The sequence below is a fragment of the Muscardinus avellanarius genome, assembly GCF_963383645.1.
Source record: "Muscardinus avellanarius genome assembly, chromosome: 19".
NCBI classification, from domain to species: domain Eukaryota; kingdom Metazoa; phylum Chordata; class Mammalia; order Rodentia; family Gliridae; genus Muscardinus; species Muscardinus avellanarius.
This window is the reverse complement of record NC_137805.1, coordinates 30870133-30891364: the sequence shown is the minus strand read 5'-3', so window position 1 is coordinate 30891364 and position 21232 is coordinate 30870133. Positions and strand designations below refer to the sequence as shown.

General features: G+C 53.4%; 1 protein-coding gene across 1 annotated transcript; it reads left to right on the top strand.

The window, feature by feature from the left end:
• Positions 1 to 14740: 14740 nt before the first annotated feature.
• SNAI1 (snail family transcriptional repressor 1) lies at positions 14741 to 20500 on the top strand (the record flags this gene model as incomplete). The annotated part of the gene is made up of 3 exons (XM_080716760.1): positions 14741 to 14822; positions 15361 to 15888; positions 20316 to 20500. 3 exons carry the CDS (start codon positions 14741 to 14743, stop codon positions 20498 to 20500), a joined length of 795 nt encoding a protein of 264 aa, XP_080572886.1.
• Positions 20501 to 21232: the final 732 nt, after the last annotated feature.

Genomic DNA, 21232 nt, shown 5'->3' with positions numbered 1-21232 from the left:
GGCTGTCCGTGAACCGTGATCCTCCAGGTCTCAGCCTCCCGAATGCTGGGATTACAAGCGTGCGCCACCATGCCCGGCTCTTTATTTATTTAGAAACAACGTCTAAGTTGCAGAGGGCCTCACTAAGTAGCAGAAGCTGTCCACAAACCATGATCCTCCCGTTTCCACACCCAGCTTATTTTTCATTTTGAAACAGGATCTCACTGAGTTGCAGAGACCCTGAGTAGCTGAGGCTGGCCGAGAACTTGTGATCCTGTCTCAACCTACCAAGTACTGGGATTACAGGCATGCGCCACCATGCCCAGATGTCCAAGAAGTCCTTGTGGGACCAATGTGGGCATGGAGAAGCACAGAAGACAAGCACAGCAGCAAACACCACCGGGACTAGGGGACCATCTAAAGTTAGCACCACACCACAGTTCCATGTACACTGCCCCCTGAATCCTGACATCCTAAGCAGCAGCTGTAAGCCAGGCGTGGTGGCACACACCCATCTTGGTACGTGGGTGGCTGAGACAGGAGGATCCCATGTTCATGGCCAGCCTCAGCAACTCAAAGTGTTCTGCAACTCAGTGGGACCCTGTTTCAAAATAGGAAATAAAGCTGGGCATGGTGGCGCACACTTGTCATCCCAGCATTTGGGAGGCTGAGACCGGAGGATGTGTTTCGTGGATAGCCTCAGCTACTTAGGCCCTCCGCAACTCAGGCCCTGTTTCAAAATAAAGAATAAACGGGTGTGTGGGAGGGTGTAGCTCGGAAGTCAAATGCCTCTGGGTTCCATCCCCAGACCCACACACACACAAAAAAAGAACAGAGCAGACTTTTTTTTTTAATGGTGAAACTGGGGATGGAGCCCAGGGGCTTTCTACCTCTGGGGTACACTCCCAGACCTATTTGATATTTTATTTGGAAACAGTGTCTCTTAAACCAGAGAGGCTGGCTTCGAACCTGTGAGATCCTCTTGTCTCAGCCTCCCAACTCGGGGATTACAAGTGTGCGCCACCACGCCCGGCTTGGAACAGACTAAAAAAAATTTTTTTTCCAGTATTTGGGTTGTTTCCAGTTCGTCTGTTATAAACCACACTGGATCAAGCATCCCTACAAACACGGCACGTATTAACCAGTTTGTCTGATTTTATTTTGGACAGGGAATCAAACCCCAAGGTCCTCTACCATTGAATCACACGCCAGGCTCTTACTTACTAATTTGTCCTGGGGATTGAGTCCAGGGGCATTCTACTTCCAAGCTACACCCCCTAGCCCTATTTTTTATTTTGAAACAGGATCTCGCTAGGTTAATGGGAGAAGTTATTATTTGCACAAGCCAACCTTGAACCTTAATCCTAAACCTCCCAAAGTACTAACTAGGATTACAGTGAGAACTACCACACCACGCCCTCTTTATTTTTTGATTCCTAAACAGCTCTCGCTAAATGGCTAAGGCGTAGCCTCGAACCTGTGACCCTTCTGTATCACAAGTCCCAGCATTAGTGCTGCGCGTCGCCCGTGGTTGAGCAGTGTGTAGGCATGGTGGGACACAGCTGGGACCACAGCACTCACCAGGTAGAGATGGGTCCTCAGCAATTTAGCAAGACTTTCAATTTTTTTTTTTTTTTTTTTTTTTTTGCGGTCTGGGGATGGAACCCAGGGGCATTTGACCTCCGAGCTATACCTCCTGCCCTATTTTTTCTTTAATTTGAAACCGGGTCTCACTGAGTTGCAGAGGCCTCACTAAGTAGCTGAGGCTGTCCGCGAACCGCAATCCTCCAGGTCTCAGCCTCCCAAATGCTGGGATTACAAGCTTGCGCCACCACGCCCAGTTTAAGACTTTCAAATTTTTAAAAAATAAGCTTGGGGCCAGGCGTGGTAGCACACGCTTGTAATCCTAGCATTCAGGAGGCGAAGGATCACAGTTCGCGACACAGCCTCAGCTACTTAGGCCCTCTGCAACTCAGTAAGACCCGGTTTCAAAATAAAGAAAAAAAATAGGGCTCAAAGGTCAAATGCCCCTGGGCTCCATCCCCAAACCTGCAAAAACAAAACAAAAAAACAAACTTGGGGACCAAGATGGCGAAGGCAGCCAGTATTTGGGAGAGGCAGACTGATCCAATCCAATCCAACTTGAACTTTTGAAGAAATCTCCCCGAAAGTAGACTTCTGCCCCATACGCTCAGGAATTCTGAACAACATACTATATACGAAAAATGTTCAGGGCGTGTCAGAGTGAGCCCCGCGCGTGGCTGTGCCGTGCGTCCCCGGAGGCCTCGGTGCTCCTGGCGGCCGCGTTCCTCTGTGAAGCTCTGGGGACCGTGGTGCGTCTAGAGCAGCAGACCCTGCTCTTGGTGGTGAAGCTGTGGACCTCCGCCTACAGAGGGAGATAAAACTCATTGCTGCCAGGTATTCGGGCTCCCAGCTTTTGCAAAAGACACATGCTGTTTTCTCCTACTCTATTAAAAACAAAATGGAAGAGAAAATGGGACTCTGTCGACGCGCTGCCCGCAGTGACGGGATCCCGAGGCCAGGACTGGGCAGCTGGCGAGGCTTTACAACTGTGTGGTCAGGAAGCACTTGACACTGCTGCTTCCTCACCCCATTTCTCAGCAGATTTCCAGAAACAAGTGGCCTCTATTAAAAAATTGGGTATGAGGAGTGGGTCGTGGTGGCGCACGCTTGTGATCCCAGCATTTAGGAGGCCGAGACTGGAGGATTGCGGTTCCAGACAGCCTCAGCTACTTAGGCCCTCTGCAACTTAGACCCTGTTTAAAAATAAATAGAGCAGGGGATGTAGCTCGGAGGTCAAATGCCCCTGGGTTCCATCCCCAGACCCTCACAAGAAAAATGAAAGATAAATCATTGGGTATGAGTGGATCATCTTGTCAAAGTCACTCACCTGGCTGTCAGGATCTCAGCAAATGGGAATCAGTGTGGAAAGGAAAAGGGTTTCCAAAGAGCAGAGAAACTAATTGATCAGATGTGAAGTAGAAACTCTGATACAGCCAGGCATGGCAGCGCCTGGGAGGCCGAGACAGGACCGCACAGGTTCAAAGCCAGCCTCAGCTACGAAGTGAGGCTCTCAGCAACTTAGTGAGACCCTGTTTCCAAATAAAGTATAAAAAAATAGGTCTGGGAGTATAGCCCAGAGGTAGAAAAGTCCCTAGGTTCAATTCCAAGTACCACCAAAAAAAAAAAAAAAAAAAAAAAAAAACCTCTAATACATTATTAGGGGGATTGCAAATTAATGCAACCACTTGGAAAAACAGTATGGAAGATCCTCAGAAGAATGAAAATGAACTTACCATATGACCCAGCAACACCACCTCTGGGTATCTACCCAAAAGAATGAAAACCAAATACCAAACCAATGCACAAGTATATGCTCATAACTGTTCATCATCCCCAAACTATGGAGCCAGCCAAGATGTCCACCAACAGAGGAGTGGATTACAAAACTGGGATGTGTACACAATGGAATTGTACCCAGCCATAAAGGAGAACAAAAATATGGCATCTACAGGGAAATGTCACAAAAAATAAGAAATCGGACGCTTTCCCTATTATGTGAAAACTAGGGAGAAATGGGTAATAGGAAGAATTCTAGATGAAGGGGCCCTATAGAGGAGCAATTAAGGTGACTAATGAGGGGATGGGAGGGGGGAAGATGGAAACATTTTTTGATTCCATTATGATGTATGACTACAGCGCCAGGTGTGATGGCGCACGCTGGTAATCCCACGCTTGGGAGGCTGAGACAGGAGGATTGGCACAGGTTCAAAGCCAGCCTCACTGGCTTAAGAGACCCTGTTTCCAAATAAAAATAATATAAAATAGGTCTGGGAGTGTAGCCTGGAGGTAGCAGGGTTTCCAGGAACCCCAGTACCACACACACAAAAGATGTATGACTACAATGTACCAATAAAAATATATTTAAAAAACAAGCTCAGCCGGGCGTGGTGGCGCACGCTTATAATCCCCGCGCTTAGGAGGCTGAGACAGGAGGATCACACAGGTTCGAAGCCAGCCTCAGCTACTTAGGCTTTCAGTAACTTAGTGAGACCCTGTTTCCAAATAAAATATAAAATAGGTCTGGGAGTATAGCCCGGAGGTAGAAAAGCTCCTGGGTTCCACCCCCAGTACCACCAAAAAAAAAAAAAAAATACAGAATAAAAAGTGGGCTGGGGATGTAGCTCAAAGGTAGATGCCCCCAGATTCAATCCCTAGCAACACACACACACACACACACACACACACACACACACACACCAAAAAAAAAGGAATAAGATATGGCTGGGGTGTAGCTCAGAGGTAGGACCAAAATAAATAAGAAGGGCTGGGGGTGTAGCTTGGAAATAGAATGCCTCTGGGTTGAATCCCAGTACCACAAAATAAATGGGGGGGGGGAAAAGCTGAGGATGGTGGCGCACGCTTGTCATCCCAACATTCGGGAGGCTGAGACAGGAGGATCGTGGTTCTCCGCCAGCCTCAGCTACTTAGTGAGGCCCTTTGCAACTCAGTGAGACCCTGTTTCAAAATAAAGAACAAAAAATAGGGCTGGAGGTGTCGCTTGGAGGTAAAATGCCCCTGGGTTCCATCCCCAGTACCACAAAAGAAAAAAAGCCAAAGATCAGGAGGGAAGAGGCTGCTCCGAGGAACCGGAGGTAACCGTCTGGGGCCTGGGCCCCCAGTGTGGACACAGGAATCCAGCAGGCAAGTGGCTGAGCTGTTTGGGGACCGCACCCTGCAGATACAATTGTCCTGGAGCTGGGAGTCCTTGAGCCAGGCCGGCCCTGCAGTATTGTTATTGAAAGCAGGAGATGCAAAACCACCCAACTGCCCATCAGCTGGGGCTGGTTATTGATACTGCTGTCAATGCTGATAAGAACTAATTTCCAAGTTGGACCACCGGATCTAGAAAATAAAACTATATTTAGATTTGAATTTCAGATAAGTACTACCAGTCTTATGCTAAAGACTGTTGTTTTTCTGAAATTCAGATTTAATTGGCTGTATTTTATCTGGTGACCGTATCTCTAAGATAACTGAGCCAAGGGGTGGCTCCTCCTGAGGGTGTGTGTGTGCGGGCGCGCCTGCGCACCTGTGCACAGGTGTCTAGCAGCCTACGGCCCTTACCTGGTGAGTGTGGTTACCACTGAGGGGCTTCTCTGGGCTTCAGCCAGGCTTTGGGCTGTGCAGTAATTTCTGTATATATGTTTAAAGTGTTAATAAATTCAATTAAAACATGAAAAAAAATAAGCCGGGCGCGGTGGCGCACGCTTGTAATCCCCGGGCTTGGGAGGCTGAGACAAGAGGATCGCACAGGTTTGAAGCCAGCCTCAGCCACTTAGTGAGGCTCTCAGCAACTTAGAGAGACCCTGTTTCCAAATAAAATATAAAATAGGTCTGGGAATTTCCTAAACCTCATTAGAACCAACCTTCCTCCTTCTTCTCTCCTTTCCTTTTTCTCTTTTTTTTTTTTCTGGGGTGAGGGGATCCTGGGGATTGAACCCAGGGGTGTTCTACCTCTGAGATATTCCCCAGCTGTTTTCATCTACTTAGGTACAAGGGATTGAATCAAGGGGCATTTTATGTCCAAGATACACCCCCAGCCCTTTCTTTTTTTTTTTTTTTTTTTTTTTTTTGGTACTGGGAATGGAATGCAGGTGCATACTACCTTGGAGCTACACCCCCAGACCTATTTTTTATTCTTTATTTTGAAACCTGGTCTCACTGAGTTGTGGAGGGCCTCACTAAGTAGCTGAGGCTGTCCGCGAACCGTGATCCTCCAGGTCTCAGCCTCCCGAATGCTGGGGTTACAAGCGTGCGCCACCACGCCCGGCTCCCCTAGCCCTTTTTAATTTTTGCATTTGGAACAGGATCTTGCTAAATTGCTAGGTTTGAGGCTAGTCTCCAACCTGCGGTCTTAACCTCCCAAGTGCTGGGATGACAGATGTAGGCCATCACACCCACCTACTGCTTTTTGTATTTCTATACAGGGCCTTGCTGGCCCCGGTGCCTGGGCTCCAGTAAATTTCATAGTTTCTTCATTGTTGACTTTGTGCGTCTGTGTGAAGATGAACCCAGGGCCTCGTGGTGCTACGGGGCGCTCCACCCCGGGCTCCACCTCCAGGAGCCCTCAGAGGTGCTCAAAGATCTCCAGATGCCGTCGCTGGTTTTCTACGAAGGGGGCGGAGACCCAGGAGGCTGACTCAGCCTTTAGCCGGTTCAGAAGGCTGGAGATAGGACTCTACCGCCCAGGCGAGGGGCGAGGCTGCCGGCTGAGGGTAGGCGAGATGGTCCGAGAGGGAGTGTGGAAGTGTGAGGTCTCGCCACCAACCCAACACCAGGCAATTACCTGTCGGGGGTCCTCTCGGGCTTGGGCGGGGTGGTGGGTGCACCTCGTGTGTGCTGAGAGCCCTGGCTTCCTGCCTGCCTGGCCCACACAGGCCCTCCAGGTGTGGACAGCCTCCTCTTCCACCGGGAGGACCTCAGGCAGGTGTGCCCGGCTCTCTCCCAGAGCTCCTTGACGATCTTGGGTTGGAGGCAGCCCAGGGTTGGGGATGGACCAGGGCCTTGTGTGTGCTGGGCAGGTGGGCACTCGGCCTTGAGCCGCAGCCCTGTCCTAGTTATTTATTTGGCACCGGGGATTGAACCTAGGGGCATTCTACCGCTGAGATCTGCCAGCCCTTTTTATTTTCATTATTTGTGTGTGGGTGGTACTGGGGATTGAACTCAGGGGCATTCTACCTCTAAGCTACACTCCAAGCCTATTTTTTATTTTGAAACAGAGTCTCACTAAGTTAAGGAGGATGGCTGCAAACCTGGGATCCTCCTGTCTCAGCCTCCCAAGTATCAAAATTACAAGTGTGTACCACCATGCCCAGTCTATTTTTAATTTTTTGTTTTTGGAGTACTGGGGGACAGAACCCAAGGACATTCGACTTCTGAGCTACACCCCAGCCCTATTTCTAATTATTTGGAAACAGGGTCTCACTGAGTTGCAAAGGGCCTCACTAAGTAGCTGAGGCTGTCCACCAACCAAGATCCTCCTGTCTCAGCCTCCCAAATGCTGGGATGACAAGCGTGCGCCACCATGCCTGGCTCTATTTTTAATTTTGAAATGGCTTCACTAAGTTTATCTGAAGATCTGGCTAAATTGCTGAGACTGGCCCCAAAACAGTGATTCTCTTATCTCAGTCTCCCAAGCACTGGGATTACAGGTGTGAGCCGCCATACTCAGCTAGTAAAATCCGTTCTTAGCCGTTCTATTTTGGCAAAGGAGTAACTACATTAACAGAGGGAGCCTCCTACAGGGAGCCTGGCACGCAGCAGGTGCTCAGAAAATGGGAAGAAAAAGGCTTATCCGGTTTATCTCAGAGCCCCAGCTCCAGCTGCCCAGCAGCATCGGACACTAACCCGGAAACTTCTCTGGGAATGTGTTCATATCTGGGAGAGTGGCTGCCCGGGCAAAGCCCAAGACTGTATCGCTCTTTTCTGGCCAGCGTGAGACTATGGAAGAGGTTTTGTTCTCTGAATCCAGGGCAGAGGTGGGCACTGAGCCTTGATTTATTCAGTGGACTTTCCCTGGACAACAACTCTTCCTTCAGTTAAGACGACCCTCCTGCGCTCCACTGACTGAGCTTATGCTTTGATTGTTCAACAGAAGCCAGACCTCTCATTTCCCCGAGGAAGGAGGAGCTTGTCAACTTGGTGACCAAAAGGACCTGAAAAATAGTTGAGAAAGCAGGAAAACTGAAATGGCCGTGGGGTATATAAAAAATACTTCAGATAGATCAAGCCAAAAAATAAATAAATAAATAAACGCAGCCGGGCGTGTGGCGCATGCTTGAAATCTCAGTACTTGCTAGGCTGAGAAAGTAGGATTACAGATTCAAGAACAGCTTCATCGACCTAGCGAGACCCTATTTCAAAATCAAAATCAAAAGAAGCCAAGCGTGGTGGTGCACGCTTATAATCCCAGCATTCAGGAGACCGAGACCGGAGAATGGCGGTTCGCAGAAACCTCGGCTACTTAGTGGGGCCCTTTGCAACTTAGTGAGACCCTGTTTCCAAATAAAGAATAAAAATAGGGTTAGGGGGGTGTAGCTTAGAGGTCAAATGCCCCTGGGTTCCACCCCCAGGCCCACAAAATGAATAAATAAATAAAAATAAAAATCAATAAAAAATAGGGCTGAAGGTGTAGCTCAGAGGTAGTATGTCCCTGGCTCCCATCCTCAGTAACCAAGTCTCACTCATGTGAAATTCAAATTATTTATTTAGCCCGGTGTGGTGGCGCACGCTTGTGATCCCCGCACTTGGGAGGTGGAGACAGGAGGATCGCGCAGGTTTGAAGCCAGTCTCTCTGGCTGAAGAGACCCTGTTTCCAAATAAAAATATAAAAAATAGGTCTGGGGAGTGTATCCCGGAGGTAGAAGGGTTTCCAGGAACCCCAGTACCACCAAAATAAATAAATAAATACATAAATAAATAAACTAAAAATTAGGGATGGAGGTGTAGCTCAAACGTACAATGCCCCTAAATTCTATCCTCAGTACTGAAAAAAACAAAATGGAACAAAACAGAAGGTGGTGCATGTTAGTAGTCCCAGCATTTGAGAAGCTGAGACAGGAGGATCGCGGTTCGCGGACAGCCTCAGCTACTTAGTGAGGCCCTCCGCAACTCACTGAGACTCTGTTTCAAAATAAAGAATAAAAAATAGGGCAGAGGGTGTAGCTCGGAGGTCAAAGGCCCCTGGGTTCCATCCCCAGTACCACAAAATATAGGGCTGGGTGTATAGCTCCAAGGTAGAATGCCCCTAGGTTCCATCCCCAGGACAGGAAAAAAAAAAAAAAATAGGGCTAGGGGTGTAGCTCTGAGGTAGAATGCCCCCCGGGTTCAACTCCCAAGTCTGTAAAAAAGAAAAAAAATAGATTCCAATTTTCTTATCAGATAAGAAAGATAAAAATAATTGGACGTTAGGCTGTATGGGCCAAGTATTGAAAAGAAGCCCTCAGTTCTCTGCTGGTGGTACCATAAACTCTTAGGGGACATTAAGATAAATTTATCAACTTTCTTTTCAGAGCACCCAGGGTGCTCTGCCACTGAGCTGCATCCCTGCCCCTTTTCATTCTGGGTACATCTAAAGTGCCCAGGCTGGCCTTGGTTTGGCGTTCTTGCTCAGCCTCTGGGTTACTGATTACAGGTGTGCGCCATCGCACCTGGCCTTCTACATTTTCACAAAACATCGCATTTGCCCTGGAGTGCAAAGATGTGTTGTAGTATATCCATTCACTGAAATTGTCACATTAGCTGGGCGTGGAAGCGCACGCTTGTAATCCCCGCGCTTGGGAGGCTGAGACAGGAGGATCGCGCGGGTTCGAAGCCAGCCTCAGCTACTTAGTGAGGCTCTCAGCAACTTAGTGAGACCCTGTTTCCAAATAAGATATAAACTAGGTCTGGGAGTGTAGCCCGGAGGTAGAAAGCCTCTGGGTTCCATCCCCAGTACAATAAATAAATAAATAAATAAATAAGAAAAAAAAATAGGGCTGGGGGTGTGGTTCGGAGGTAGAATGCCCCTGGCTCAATCCCCAGTGTGCGCACACACACACACACACACACACACACACACTGAACCTTTATTGAATAAATTGTGTGATTATGGTACAATCCATACACTAAAGACTCAGCCCCAAAAGGGATTAAGGGTGTGGTGGTGCACGCCTGTAATCCCAGTATTTGGGAGGCTGAGACAGGACGTCACAGGTTGGAATACACCCTCAGCAAGTAGTGAAACTTTCAGCAACCTAATGAGACCCTGTTTCTTTTTCCTTTCTTTTCTTTCTTTATTTTTATTTCATTTTATTTTTTTGTGAGTCTGGGGATGGAACCCAGAGACATCATTTGACTTCCAAGCTATACCTCCTGCCCTGTTTTTCATTCTTTATTTTGAAACAGGGTCTCACTAAATTGCGGAGGGCCTCACTGAGTAGCTGAGGCTGTCTGCGAACCGCGAACCTCCAGTCTCAGCTTCCCGAATGCTGGGATTACAAGCGTGTGCCACCACGCCAGGCTTGAGACCCTGTTTCAAAACAAAAAAATAAAAATAAAAAGGGCTGGGGGTGTACCTCGTAAGTAGAATGCCTCTGGGTTAAATCCCTAGCGCCAAAAAAGGATTAAGGAGGGGCTTGGGGTTTGGCTACAGCACCTGCTAAGGAAGGCCCTGGATCCATCCCCATTATTGCAAACAAACAGATGTCCGAAGATTTAGGAAGTTTCTTGGAACCATAGGGCACAATTTTCAAGATGCTGAGTACTGTTAGAGCAAGGTGTTGGCTCTGTGGAAATTCCTAGGTTTGGTGCCAAAAGGGATGCACCCATTAACACACACCCAGAAATCTCCTTGTCTATAAGGTCACCTCTGGAAGGTCACACCAGCCATGGGAAATACTTGCCCAGGGTGGGAATGGAGGTCTGAAGGTGGGAGTTCCTCGGTTGGTTTTGTTTTGTAGCACTGGGCATTCTGCCCCTGAGTTACACCCCCAGCCTTATTTATTTATTTATTTATTTTATTTTTGGTGGGTCTGGGGATGGAACCCAGGGGTATTGGACCTCTGAGCTACACTCCCTGCCCTATTTTTTATTCTTTATTTGGAAATAGGGTCTCACTAAATTGCAGAGGGCCTCACTAAGTAGCTGAGGCTGGCCGCAAACCCAGATCCTCCTGTCTCGGCCTCCTGAATGCTGGGAGGACAAGCGTGCGCCTCCGCGCCCGGCTTTGCAGGTGGTTTTCAATGGACCTTCCTTCCAGAAGCAAGGTGGATCGCTTTAAGCCGCGGGCGTGGCCAGCGGGAGCCAGCAGAGGTCGCCGGAGGACCGCGCCCGAGCCTCACACCACCGCTTCAAAAGGATCCTCGGACCTCAGTGCGAGGTGCCCCGGCTTCACCTCCAAGGGCCACCCTCGCCCTCTCGCTCCGCCCCTGGCCTCCGCCCGGCCTCGGAAAGACAGAGGGTGCAGTGGGGGCGATTCAATCAGACCCGAGCTGGGTGGGATCCGAGGAAGGCCCGCTCTTCCTCCAGACCTCGCCCTCCCCATCCCCGTGTGGGTGCAGCCAGGAGAGGGAAGCCGGGCCCAGAGGGCGCAGGCGGTGGGCGCTGGGCGCTTTCCCCAGCCTGGCACCTCCAGGAGGTAGGAGCCACCCACCTCCACAGTTAAGAAGCTAGCGCTGGCCGGGTGTGTTGGCGCACACCTGTAATCCCAGTACTTGGGAGGCTGAGGCAGGAAGATCGCAGGTTTGCAGTCAGCTTCAGCAACTTGTGAGGCCCTCTGCACTTAGTGAGACTCTGTTTTGAAATAAGGAATAAAATAGGGTGTGGCTCAGAGGTAGACCGCCTCTGGGTTAAATCCCCAGTAACACACACACACACACACACACACACACACACACACACACACACACACACACACCAGGCTTGATAGCATACACTTGTAACCCACTACTGGGGAGGCTGAGGTAGGAGGATTGCAAATTAATCACCAGCCTCAGCTACTTAGGCCCTCTGCAACTTGGTGAGACCCTGTTCAAAATAAAGAATAAAAAATAGGGCTGGGGCCGGGCGTGGTGGCGCACGCTTGTAATCCCTGCGCTTGGGAGGCAGAGACAGGAGGATCACGCAGGTTCGAAGCCAGCCTCAGCTATAGTGAGGCTCTCAGCAACTTAGTGAGACCCTGTTTCCAAATAAAATATAAAATGGTTCTGGGAGTATAGCCCAGAGGTAGAAAGCCCCTGGGTTCCACCCCCAGTATTACAAAAAAAAAAAAATAGGGCTGGGGGTGTCACTTGGAGGTAGAATACCCCTGGGTTTCATCCTCAGTACAGCAATAAACACACAAACAAATAAATAAATAAAGCTGGGCATGGCGACACACACCTTTAATCCCAGTACTTGAGAGGCTGAAACAGAAGGATCACAGGTTGGAGGACAGCCTCAGCAAGTAGTGAGACTCTCATCAACTTAGTGAGACCCTGTTTAAAAATCAAAAATAAAGCTGGGCGTGGTGGCGCACGCTTGTAATCCCCGCTTGGAATCTCTGCTTGGAAGGCAGAGACAGGAGGATCACACATGTTCGAAGCCAGCCGCGCTGGCTTAAGAGACCCTGTTTCCAAATTCAAAGAAACATGTAAAATAGGTCTGGGAGTGTAGCCCGAAGGTAGAAGGGCTTCCAGGAACCCCAGTACCCCCCCCACACACACACAAAAAAAAATAATAATAATAAAAAATAAAACTGGGAATAAGCTCAGAAGTAGAAAGTCTCCTAGTTCAATTCCTGGTAACACATTTGGGTGATATCCAATTCTTTTCCCGTTTGTTTTGTTATTAGGAACTCGGGTGCAGCCCCTGGGTTCGGGGCTGGGCAGTACTTCCTAACTAACTCTGGCTGGCCTTTAGAAGCATCAGAGGAATTTTTGTAAAGGTGGCTGCCAGGAACCCCGCCCCAGGTAATGAAGTCCGGATGTGTGGCGGTGAGGGTGGGGCCCAGGCTCGGTGTTTTTTAAAGGCCGAGGACCCCTGGGAAGCGGAGCACCTGTTTCTAGCCGAAGCCCAACTTTTCTCAAGTGCCTGCACCCATTGACACCTCCCGGCCCTGACTTCCTCATCAACACTTGATATTAACCAAATTTCCTCTTTGTTTTCTCCTTTTGCTGGGCGGGAAATGGGATCTCCCTGTGGATTTCATTTGCATTTCTCTCATGACTAATGAGGCTGAGGGGTTGATGAAATTGCTGCCGAAACAAAGGAGGAGGAGAAGAAACTATCCAGCTGAAGACCTCGGGGTAGAGGGATCTAGGGAGAAGGGAGGGTGAGCGGCAGGTGCCAAGGTCCTGCGGTAGCACAGGCCTGGAGGTTAGGGGGCCAGCCAGCGGCTGGGGGAATCGTTCCGGGGAGGGAGAGAGCGCACTAGAGGCCAGCAGGGGCCGGGGAGCCAGCCGGGGTTGGGGGGACTCTGGCTCTTCCTCCGAGGAGCTGGGGAGAGCTGTGCGCAGAGGGAGGCATGGGTGGCTCCCTCTGGCTTCAAGCGGAGAATCTTGATTGAATTAAGTCGACGGGGGAGGGTGGTTTTGTTAACAGCCGCAATCCCGACACCTAGAGACAGAAACAGACCCTGGTCCGCACTCCTTGGAGAGAGGAGGGGACTCGGGAGCTTTTCTGGCCCTTCCTTCACAGGTGAGAATCCCCTGGAGGGCTGTGAGACCTCTTTCTGTGGCCACCGGGGCCATGGCGTGCCTCCTAGCGGGGCTGGACACGGCCCTCCCTCCCCACAGGCCCCCGCTGAGGCCTGCGGTCCCTCCTCAGGGAGGCAGGGGACCTGCTGCAGCCCCGCCAGGGTGCTGCTCTGTCCTGCTGTCAGAAGGACGCTCAAGAAACAGGTCCCTCTTCAGCTGAAAAATCCTTCCAGGGCTCCCCAGTGCCTCCGAGGCAAAGTCCAGCCGCAGCTCTGACCCCTCCCGACCTGCCCGCCCACCTCCACCCCGGCCCCGGGGCGGCGCTGCAGGCGCAGGTAGTTACGACCTCCCCTCCGGCCTTCCCCTCGGAGATTTCTTCATTTCCTCTGGGAAGTCGGCCCGACCCCCTATCAAGGGATCCGCCCCTTGGCTGTCACGGCGTCCGGCCCCCAACGCCCACCCAACGCCCATTATAATCGTGTTGACTTCGCCTGTCCCCCCCGCGGGACGGCTAGACCCTGAGTGTGCGTGCGTGCGTGTGTGTTTCCACTGGGGATTGAACCAGGGGTGTTCTACCTCTGAGTCACCCTACCCTAGCTAGCCCTGTTTTTATTTTTGTAATTTATTTTATTTTCCTTTTTAAAAAATTTTTTACTGGTGCGTTACATTCATACATCATATTGGGGTAAGAAAAAACTTGTGTATACGTACAAGTACACTCACTGATTTAACCCCTACCCACTCCCCACCCCGTTCCCTCCCCATCCCTCCCTCCCTTGCTGGGCTCAGCGGTTGACTTCGATATGTTTAAGTACATTGTGTGTCTTAGAGATTTTCCTTCTCCCCCCCTATTTTTTTTATTTAGAAACGGGGGGGGGTCTCACTAAGTTGCGAGGCTGTCCTCGAACCCGTGACCCTCCCAAGGGCTGGGATGCCCAGCGTGCGCCCCCACGCCCGCCGAGGCCCTGAGTTCGCTTCGGGGCGGTCTCCGCAGGTCGGGAGCCGCGGGGCCGGCGCGGGGCTGGGCCGTGCGGGGCCGCGGGCGGGCCGCTCCCTCCACCGGGCGGTGTGTATTGTCTGGTCCTCGCCACGCTCCCCGCGAGGCGCCAGCCGGCGGGGGCATCTCCGCCCTTCCCGAGCCCCCGGCGGAGGCGGGCTTCCGCGGGCCAGGTGCCGGGTCCGCGGCTGCAGGGCAGCCGGGCGCCCCGCGCCCCGCGCCCGCGCCCCGGCCTCCCGCCGCAGCGCGTCTCCCGCGGCCCCAGCAGCCCCCGCCGGCCCGGGCGCCACGCGGCTCGGCCCCGCCAGCCCGCGGCGCACCTGCTCGGGGCGTGGCCTCCGGCGGAGGCGCCCCTCCCATTGGCGCGGCCCTGACAAAAAGGCGTGGCGGGCGTGGCCACGCCCACCGCGGCCGGGGTACTTAAGGCAGCCGGCGAGCGTCCGCGCTCACTGCACCGCGGCGCGGCCTCGCGAGTCGAGCTCCCTGCGGCCCTGCGCGACCCGGCGACCCCCGCTGCTCGGCCACCATGCCGCGCTCTTTCCTCGTCAGGAAGCCCTCGGTGCCCCGCCGGAAGCCCAACTACAGTGAGCTGCAGGACTCCTCCCTGGGTGAGCGGGCTGCGGGGCCCGGGGAGGGGCTCGGGCGCGCGGGGGGAGCCGGGGCGGGGCGGGGGGGCCGGGGTCCCGCCTCGGCCCGAGGACGCTGGGTGGAGGGAGGCGAGGAGAGGGCTCCGCCGGCGCGGGCCCGGTGGACCTCGAGCCCGGCGGGGTGGAGGGCTGCGCAGGGGCAGTGTGGCGGGCGGAGGGGCTTTGTGGCGGGCGGAGGCGGAGAAGCTCCGCGAGTGTAGACAGGTGAGGAGGCCTGTGGCTGTGGAGAGTCCGGAGTCCAGAGCGCTGGGGGAGGGTCGGAGGAGAGGCGTACAGGGCCGCGGGTGGCCGGGGGCGCCCAGGAGGAGGGAGGCCGGGCAGCCGGCGGGGCTGGGAAGTTGAGGCCCCATAGGACCCGCGTCCAGAGGGGCTGCGCTAAGACGGAGCTGCCCCGTCCCCCCAACTGTGAGCACTCACCCCTCAGTGCTAGCCAGTGCTTATTGACTGACCGAGAGACCTCGCCGGTCCTAACGCTGCCCTTCTCTCTGTCTCCCCCCAGAGTTTACTTTCCCACAGCCCTACGACCAGGCCCACCTGCTGGCCGCCATCCCACCCCCTGAGGTGCTTAACCCCACCGCCTCCCTGCCCACGCTCATCTGGGACTCGCTCCTGGCCCCCCACGTGAAGCCCATCAGCTGGGCCTCCCTCCAGCCCCAGGAGAGCCCCAAGGTGGCGGAGCTGACCTCCCTGTCTGACGAGGACAGCGGGAAGGGCTCCGAGCCCCCCAGCCCACCCTCGCCAGCCCCTTCTTCCCTCTCCTCCACCTCGGCCTCTTCCCTGGAGGCTGAGGCCTATGCTGCCTTCCCAGGCTTGGGCCAACTGCCCAAGCAGCTGGCCCGGCTGTCCGTGGCCAAGGACCCCCAGTCCCGCAAAGCTTTCAACTGCAAGTACTGCAACAAGGAATACCTCAGCCTGGGCGCCCTCAAGATGCACATCCGGAGCCACACGCTGCCCTGCGTCTGCGGGACCTGCGGGAAGGCCTTCTCCAGGCCCTGGCTGCTGCAGGGCCACGTCCGGACCCACACAGGTGAGTGCCCCCAGGCCGCCCTCCCTGACCCTGGGCTGCCTGTATAGTTCATTCTGCAGTTTCCCAGCCAAATACTCTGGATCTGGGTACGGGAAAGTTACAGACACCTTGCATCATGGGCAGGTGTGAAGAGGCTGCCTAGCTCCCTTCCCGCAGCTCGGTCCCACCCAGCCTGGCAGAGCGCTGTCGGCCCGCCCCACCCTAAATCCTATTTTGAGAACCTTGGGAGAAAGTTAAGCCTCTTTGACCCTCAATTTCCCCATCTCTGAAATAGGCATAAATACTTTTACCTCATATTTAAAGTGTTTAAAGGGGGTTCTGGTCAGGTTAACTGAAAGAATGCAAAGTGCCTGACGTATGATAAGCAAGCACAGTAGTTGGTATTTGCTCCTATGCTGCGTGACCTTAGGCAGGCATTTAACCTCTCTGAGCCTGGGAGGGTTCGTTGGTAGCACATGCTTAGAGGGTGGCTGTGAGGACTGCTGATCACGTAATGATCACGCCATTCCCGTCTCAGCTCTGCCTTCCCACTCCCAGTCAGCTCTGCCACACAGCCCGGGGAAGAGCTTTGCCGGTCGGTGCACACCTGTAAGCCAAGTACTTGGGAGGCTGAGGCAGGAGCATCGCAGGTTCACAGCCAGCCTCAGCTACCTAGGGAGGCACCTCATGAGACCCTGCTTCAAAAGCAAAGAATAAAAAATAGGGCTGGGGGTGTAGTTCTGAGGTAGAATGCCCTTGGGTTCAATCCCCAGTACCACAAGAAAAAGAAAAAAAAATCCCATGATATGTGGGAAACTTTCTAGAAATGAGGAAAGGGCAGCCGCTCCGCCTTCAGATCTTGACGGGGAGTGGCGCGGAGGGTGACCTAGAGGGAGAAAGTCCAAGGGTCAGTGGGACCGGCTTTGGGGGGGCTTTGGGAGTCGAGCGGCCGGGTCAGAGACCGAGGGCTGCCATTTCCGGGGCTGGTGACTAAACTTTGAGCAGTGGAGGTCACTGGGATGATTGGGGGGAGGTCATGGCATTTTGTAGATCCTCTTGGCACAATTATTTGGCCAAGGCTACCCATTTCTCTCACTTTGCGCACAAATAGCTGCCATTTTAATATGCAAAAGTCCATCTGCCTGCTTCCTGCTGGTTTCCCCCAGCTAACGGGCCCTGTTTGGAGACATGGGTGCTCTGGGGGGGCAGCCTCTGCTTCCCATCCGGACATTATTTTAATGTAAAGGCACGGCTCGGGCACAGGCACACAGGCCCTGGTGGAGACGCAGTACCCAGGCCTCCTGGACCCCCATTGTGCACTTTAATGGGGGCCCAGTGGGTGGGGGCGGGGAGGGGCGGAGCAGGTGCTGGGGCAGCGGTGCCCAGCACCTGTTCCGGGGCCGCAGCTGCTGGTTCGTGGCGTGGCAGGCCCCTTTAATCCGGGGTATCGCATGTACAGTGCCCCCCTCGGCAGCCTTTGTCCCCGCCGGCCTGGTGCCGATTTCACACTTGCCAGGAACACCATAAAGGCGTCTGGGGGGGAGTTCTGTGGGGGCTACAGGACCCCCGCCCACACCCTGGAAGGTCCCCTCTTTGTTCAGGTTTGCATCTGATCCACTTTGAGCAGTAACTGGGAGGCCGCGCAGGGCTTCACTGAGCCCTGGGAGGGGGTGCTCATCACCCCACATTCCAGGGGCACCCGTCCCCTTAGGTCACCCAGGGGTGTGAATGCTATCAGCAGACCCTTCAGGCCTGGCACGCGGAGGGTGCTCCATAAGGGCAGAGCTGTGCGTCCAGGAACCCTGTCCCCAGTTCTGGGACTAGGGCCCTGCCCTGGGATACGGTGTGTTTCTTGTATCTGGGCCCTTGGGTGCTGAGTAGATGCCTGTTGAATGACGTGGTTCTACTGGAACCTGTCCTCGACCCCCCCCCCCCAGCAGCTCAGCGGGGAGACAGTGATGGGATCCCAGCCCTGGGGTCTCACGGGGGGGGGGGGGCAGGCCCGCAGGCATGTCAGGCAGGCCTGGAAGCATTGGGCTGGCCTTCAAAGGAGATTCGTTATTGTAGAATAGTGCCGGCACATCAGTATCAATAGATATTTAATAAGTTATTATTAGGAATTTTTATTTAGAAAATGCCTGTGGGGGGGCAGAGCAAGCCAGGCAGGGTGGCACACCTGAAATCCCTGTGCTTGGGGGCTGAGGCAGGAGGATCATAGCTTCGTGGACAGCCTCAGCAACCTCTTGAGGCCCTCCGCAACTTAGTGAGACCCTGTTTTAAAGAATAAAGTAGGCCAGGCATGGTGGCACACGCTTGTAATCCCCGCGCTTGGGAGGCTGAGACAGGAGGATCGCACGGGTTCGAAGCCAACCTCAGCTACTTAGTGAGGCTCTCGGCAACTTAGTGAGACCCTGTTTCCAAATAAAATATATAATAGGTCTAGGAGTTATAGCCCAGAGGTAGAAAGTCTCTGGGTTCTACCCCCAGTACCACCAAAAATAAATAAATAAATAAAATAAAATAAAGTAGAGCTGGGTATAGTTCAGAGGTAGAAGGCCCTTGGGTTCAATCCCCAGGAGACAACACACACACACACACACACACACACACACACACACACACACACCAGGAAAAAACACAATTTTGTCACCGTCACTGTTTGGGGAACTAGACCCTCTTGGCTGGGCCCAGGATTACAAACAGGTGTTATCTGCTGGTTGGTGGGTCAGTCTTCTCTGAGACCCCTTCTTCTTCTTTTTTTTTTTTTTTTTTTTTTTTTTTTGCAGGTCTGGGGATGGAACCCAGGGGCATTCTACCTCTGAGCTACAGCCCCTGCCCTATTTTTTATTCTTTATTTTGAAACAGGGTCTCACTGAGTTGCAGAGGGCCTCACTAAGTACTCCGGTCTCAGCCTCCTGAATGCTGGGATTACAAGCATGCACCACCACACCCGGCTGAGACCCCCCTCTTCTAAAAGCAGATTTACTTTATTGTATACTTAGTCCCACGTACAAAACTTCCTAAAACAGTGATGATAGGTAGACAGTGTATCAGGGACCCCGGTTCTGTAGCCTCTTTGGGGGCCTCAGGTCCTGGGAGGCCCCAGCCCTTAGGGCGCTCAGTCTGATACAGGGGACTTGGGATGTGTACAGAAGTCTAGAGACAGGGAAGCGGACAGGCCTCGCCCGCTCAGAGGAGGTGGACATGGGGGGGACTCTTAAGCTTTGTCCCCAGGGCGAATCAAGGAGCGAGCCCAGGAGCAGCGCTGAGGGACACCAGCCACAGCCCCGTGGCCAAGGGGCAGTGTATTAGTGGTCAAAATGGAGGGCGCAGGAGTCCTGCTGGGTGACCCAGAACTACTTAGCCTCTGGGCCTCAGTTTCACCGTCCCTAATATGAGAGGCCCTAGAAGGATCAAACGGCTGAAAGTTAATAAGAGTGTTCAGCCCCCTTTGTTCATTGTGACCGCGCTCTCCCTCCCCAGCCCCCAGCCCGTGGATAAGTACTTCACACCCATCCTTCTCCCAGTTGTCCACCATGGGAGCTCGGAGGGGCAGCCCCCTTTATAGATGAAGAAAGAAGGGGAGCTCAGCCAGAGGTGGCGTTGCACACCTGGAATCTCAGTCCTTGGGAGGCTGAGACAGGAGGAGGATCACAGGTTTGAGGCTAGCTTCAGCGATGTAGTGAGACTTTCAGCGACCTCGCAAGACCCTGTTTTAACTTTTTTTTATTATTATTTTTTGGTAGTAATGGGTTCCTGGAAACCCTTCTACCTCCGGGCTACACTCCCAGACCTATTTTTATTTATTTTTTTATTTGGAAACAGGGTCTCTTAAGCCAGCGCACGGGGCTGGCTTCGAACCTGTGTGATCCTCCTGTCTCGACCTCCCAAGCGCGGGGATTACAAGTGTGCGCCACCACGCCCAGCCCTACAAGACCCTGTTTTAAAACAAATAAAAAAGGGTTGTATTCATTTCGAGTCTCCCCCCCTGCCATTCTGGCATGGGGATGTATTTCTTTTTTTTTTTTTTTTTTGGTAGTACTGGGGTTCCTGGAAGCCCTTCTTCCTCCGGGCTACACTCCCAGACCTATTTTATATTTTTGAAACAGGGTCTCTTACGCCAGCGCGGCTGGCTTCGAACCTGCGCGATCCTCCTGTCTCCGCCTCCCAAGCGCGGGGATTACAAGCGTGCGCCACCACGCCCGGTTTGGGGGTGTATTTCTATTTTCTGTATTTCTAGTTAATAAACTTTAAATCTTAAAAAAAATAAAAATAAAAAAGGGCTGGGGGTATAACTCAGAGATAGAATGCCCCTGGGTTCAAGCCCAGTATCCCCCAAAAAAGGGCCCAGGAAAGGGGCTGTTGCTGGGGCCCAGGCAGAGCCTCAGGGCGAGGGGTGGCCTTGGGTAGCCGAGTCTCAGCCCTCTTGCTTTCTTTCTCCTCCCCAGGCGAGAAGCCCTTCTCCTGCCCGCACTGCAGCCGCGCCTTCGCCGACCGCTCCAACCTGCGGGCGCACCTCCAGACGCACTCGGACGTGAAGAAGTACCAGTGCCCGACCTGCTCGCGGACCTTCTCGCGCATGTCCCTGCTGCACAAACACCAAGAGTCCGGCTGCTCGGGGAGCCCCCGCTGACCGTCCCCCGCAGCCTCCCCTGCTCCAGGAAGAAGGGGCCCCGCATCCCCCGCCGCCACGGAGCTCCCCGTGGGTCTGCAGTGGAGACTGGTTTCTGGTTCCGTTCTCAATGCTCCGGGGGCCTCGGGCACCCCACGAGTGGCCTTTCTGCCGCCATCCTGTGCGCAGCAGATGGGAGGGCAGAGTTTGCTCTGGAGTCCCCTCCCGGCGGCCAGCGGGGCATTCCTGAGCTGGCCTTCTGTGTGGGTTTGTGTATCCAGAGCTATTTGGATACCGCTGCTCTGAGGTCCAGGGCAACAGCCAGCAGGCCGGCTGGGAAGCGGCCACCCCACTCAGGGGACCCCACTCCCCTACCTCCCCACCCTGCACGGGGCCCTCAGGCCTGCGGGGTGTACGACCGACTATGCAATTACCTCGCCCAGGTGCGCCGGGGGCGGTGGGGTGCCGCTGGGCGGAGACGGGCCTGGCCCTCGGTGCCCTGGCCCTGGGCAGCTATTTCAGCCTCCTGTTTGTTACGGTGACACCTGTTTCACGGGCAATTTAACAGCGTCTCAAAAGGGACCGTGAGTAATGTCCGTCACTTGTCAGGGGCCAAGTGGGGTGCTTCGGCCTGGCCAGTGTGTCTCCCAGAACTATTTTGGGGACCTGACAGGTGGGCCTGGAAGGAAGATGTTTACATTTTTAAAGGTACACTGGTATTTATATTTCGAACAACATTTTGTATTAAGGAAA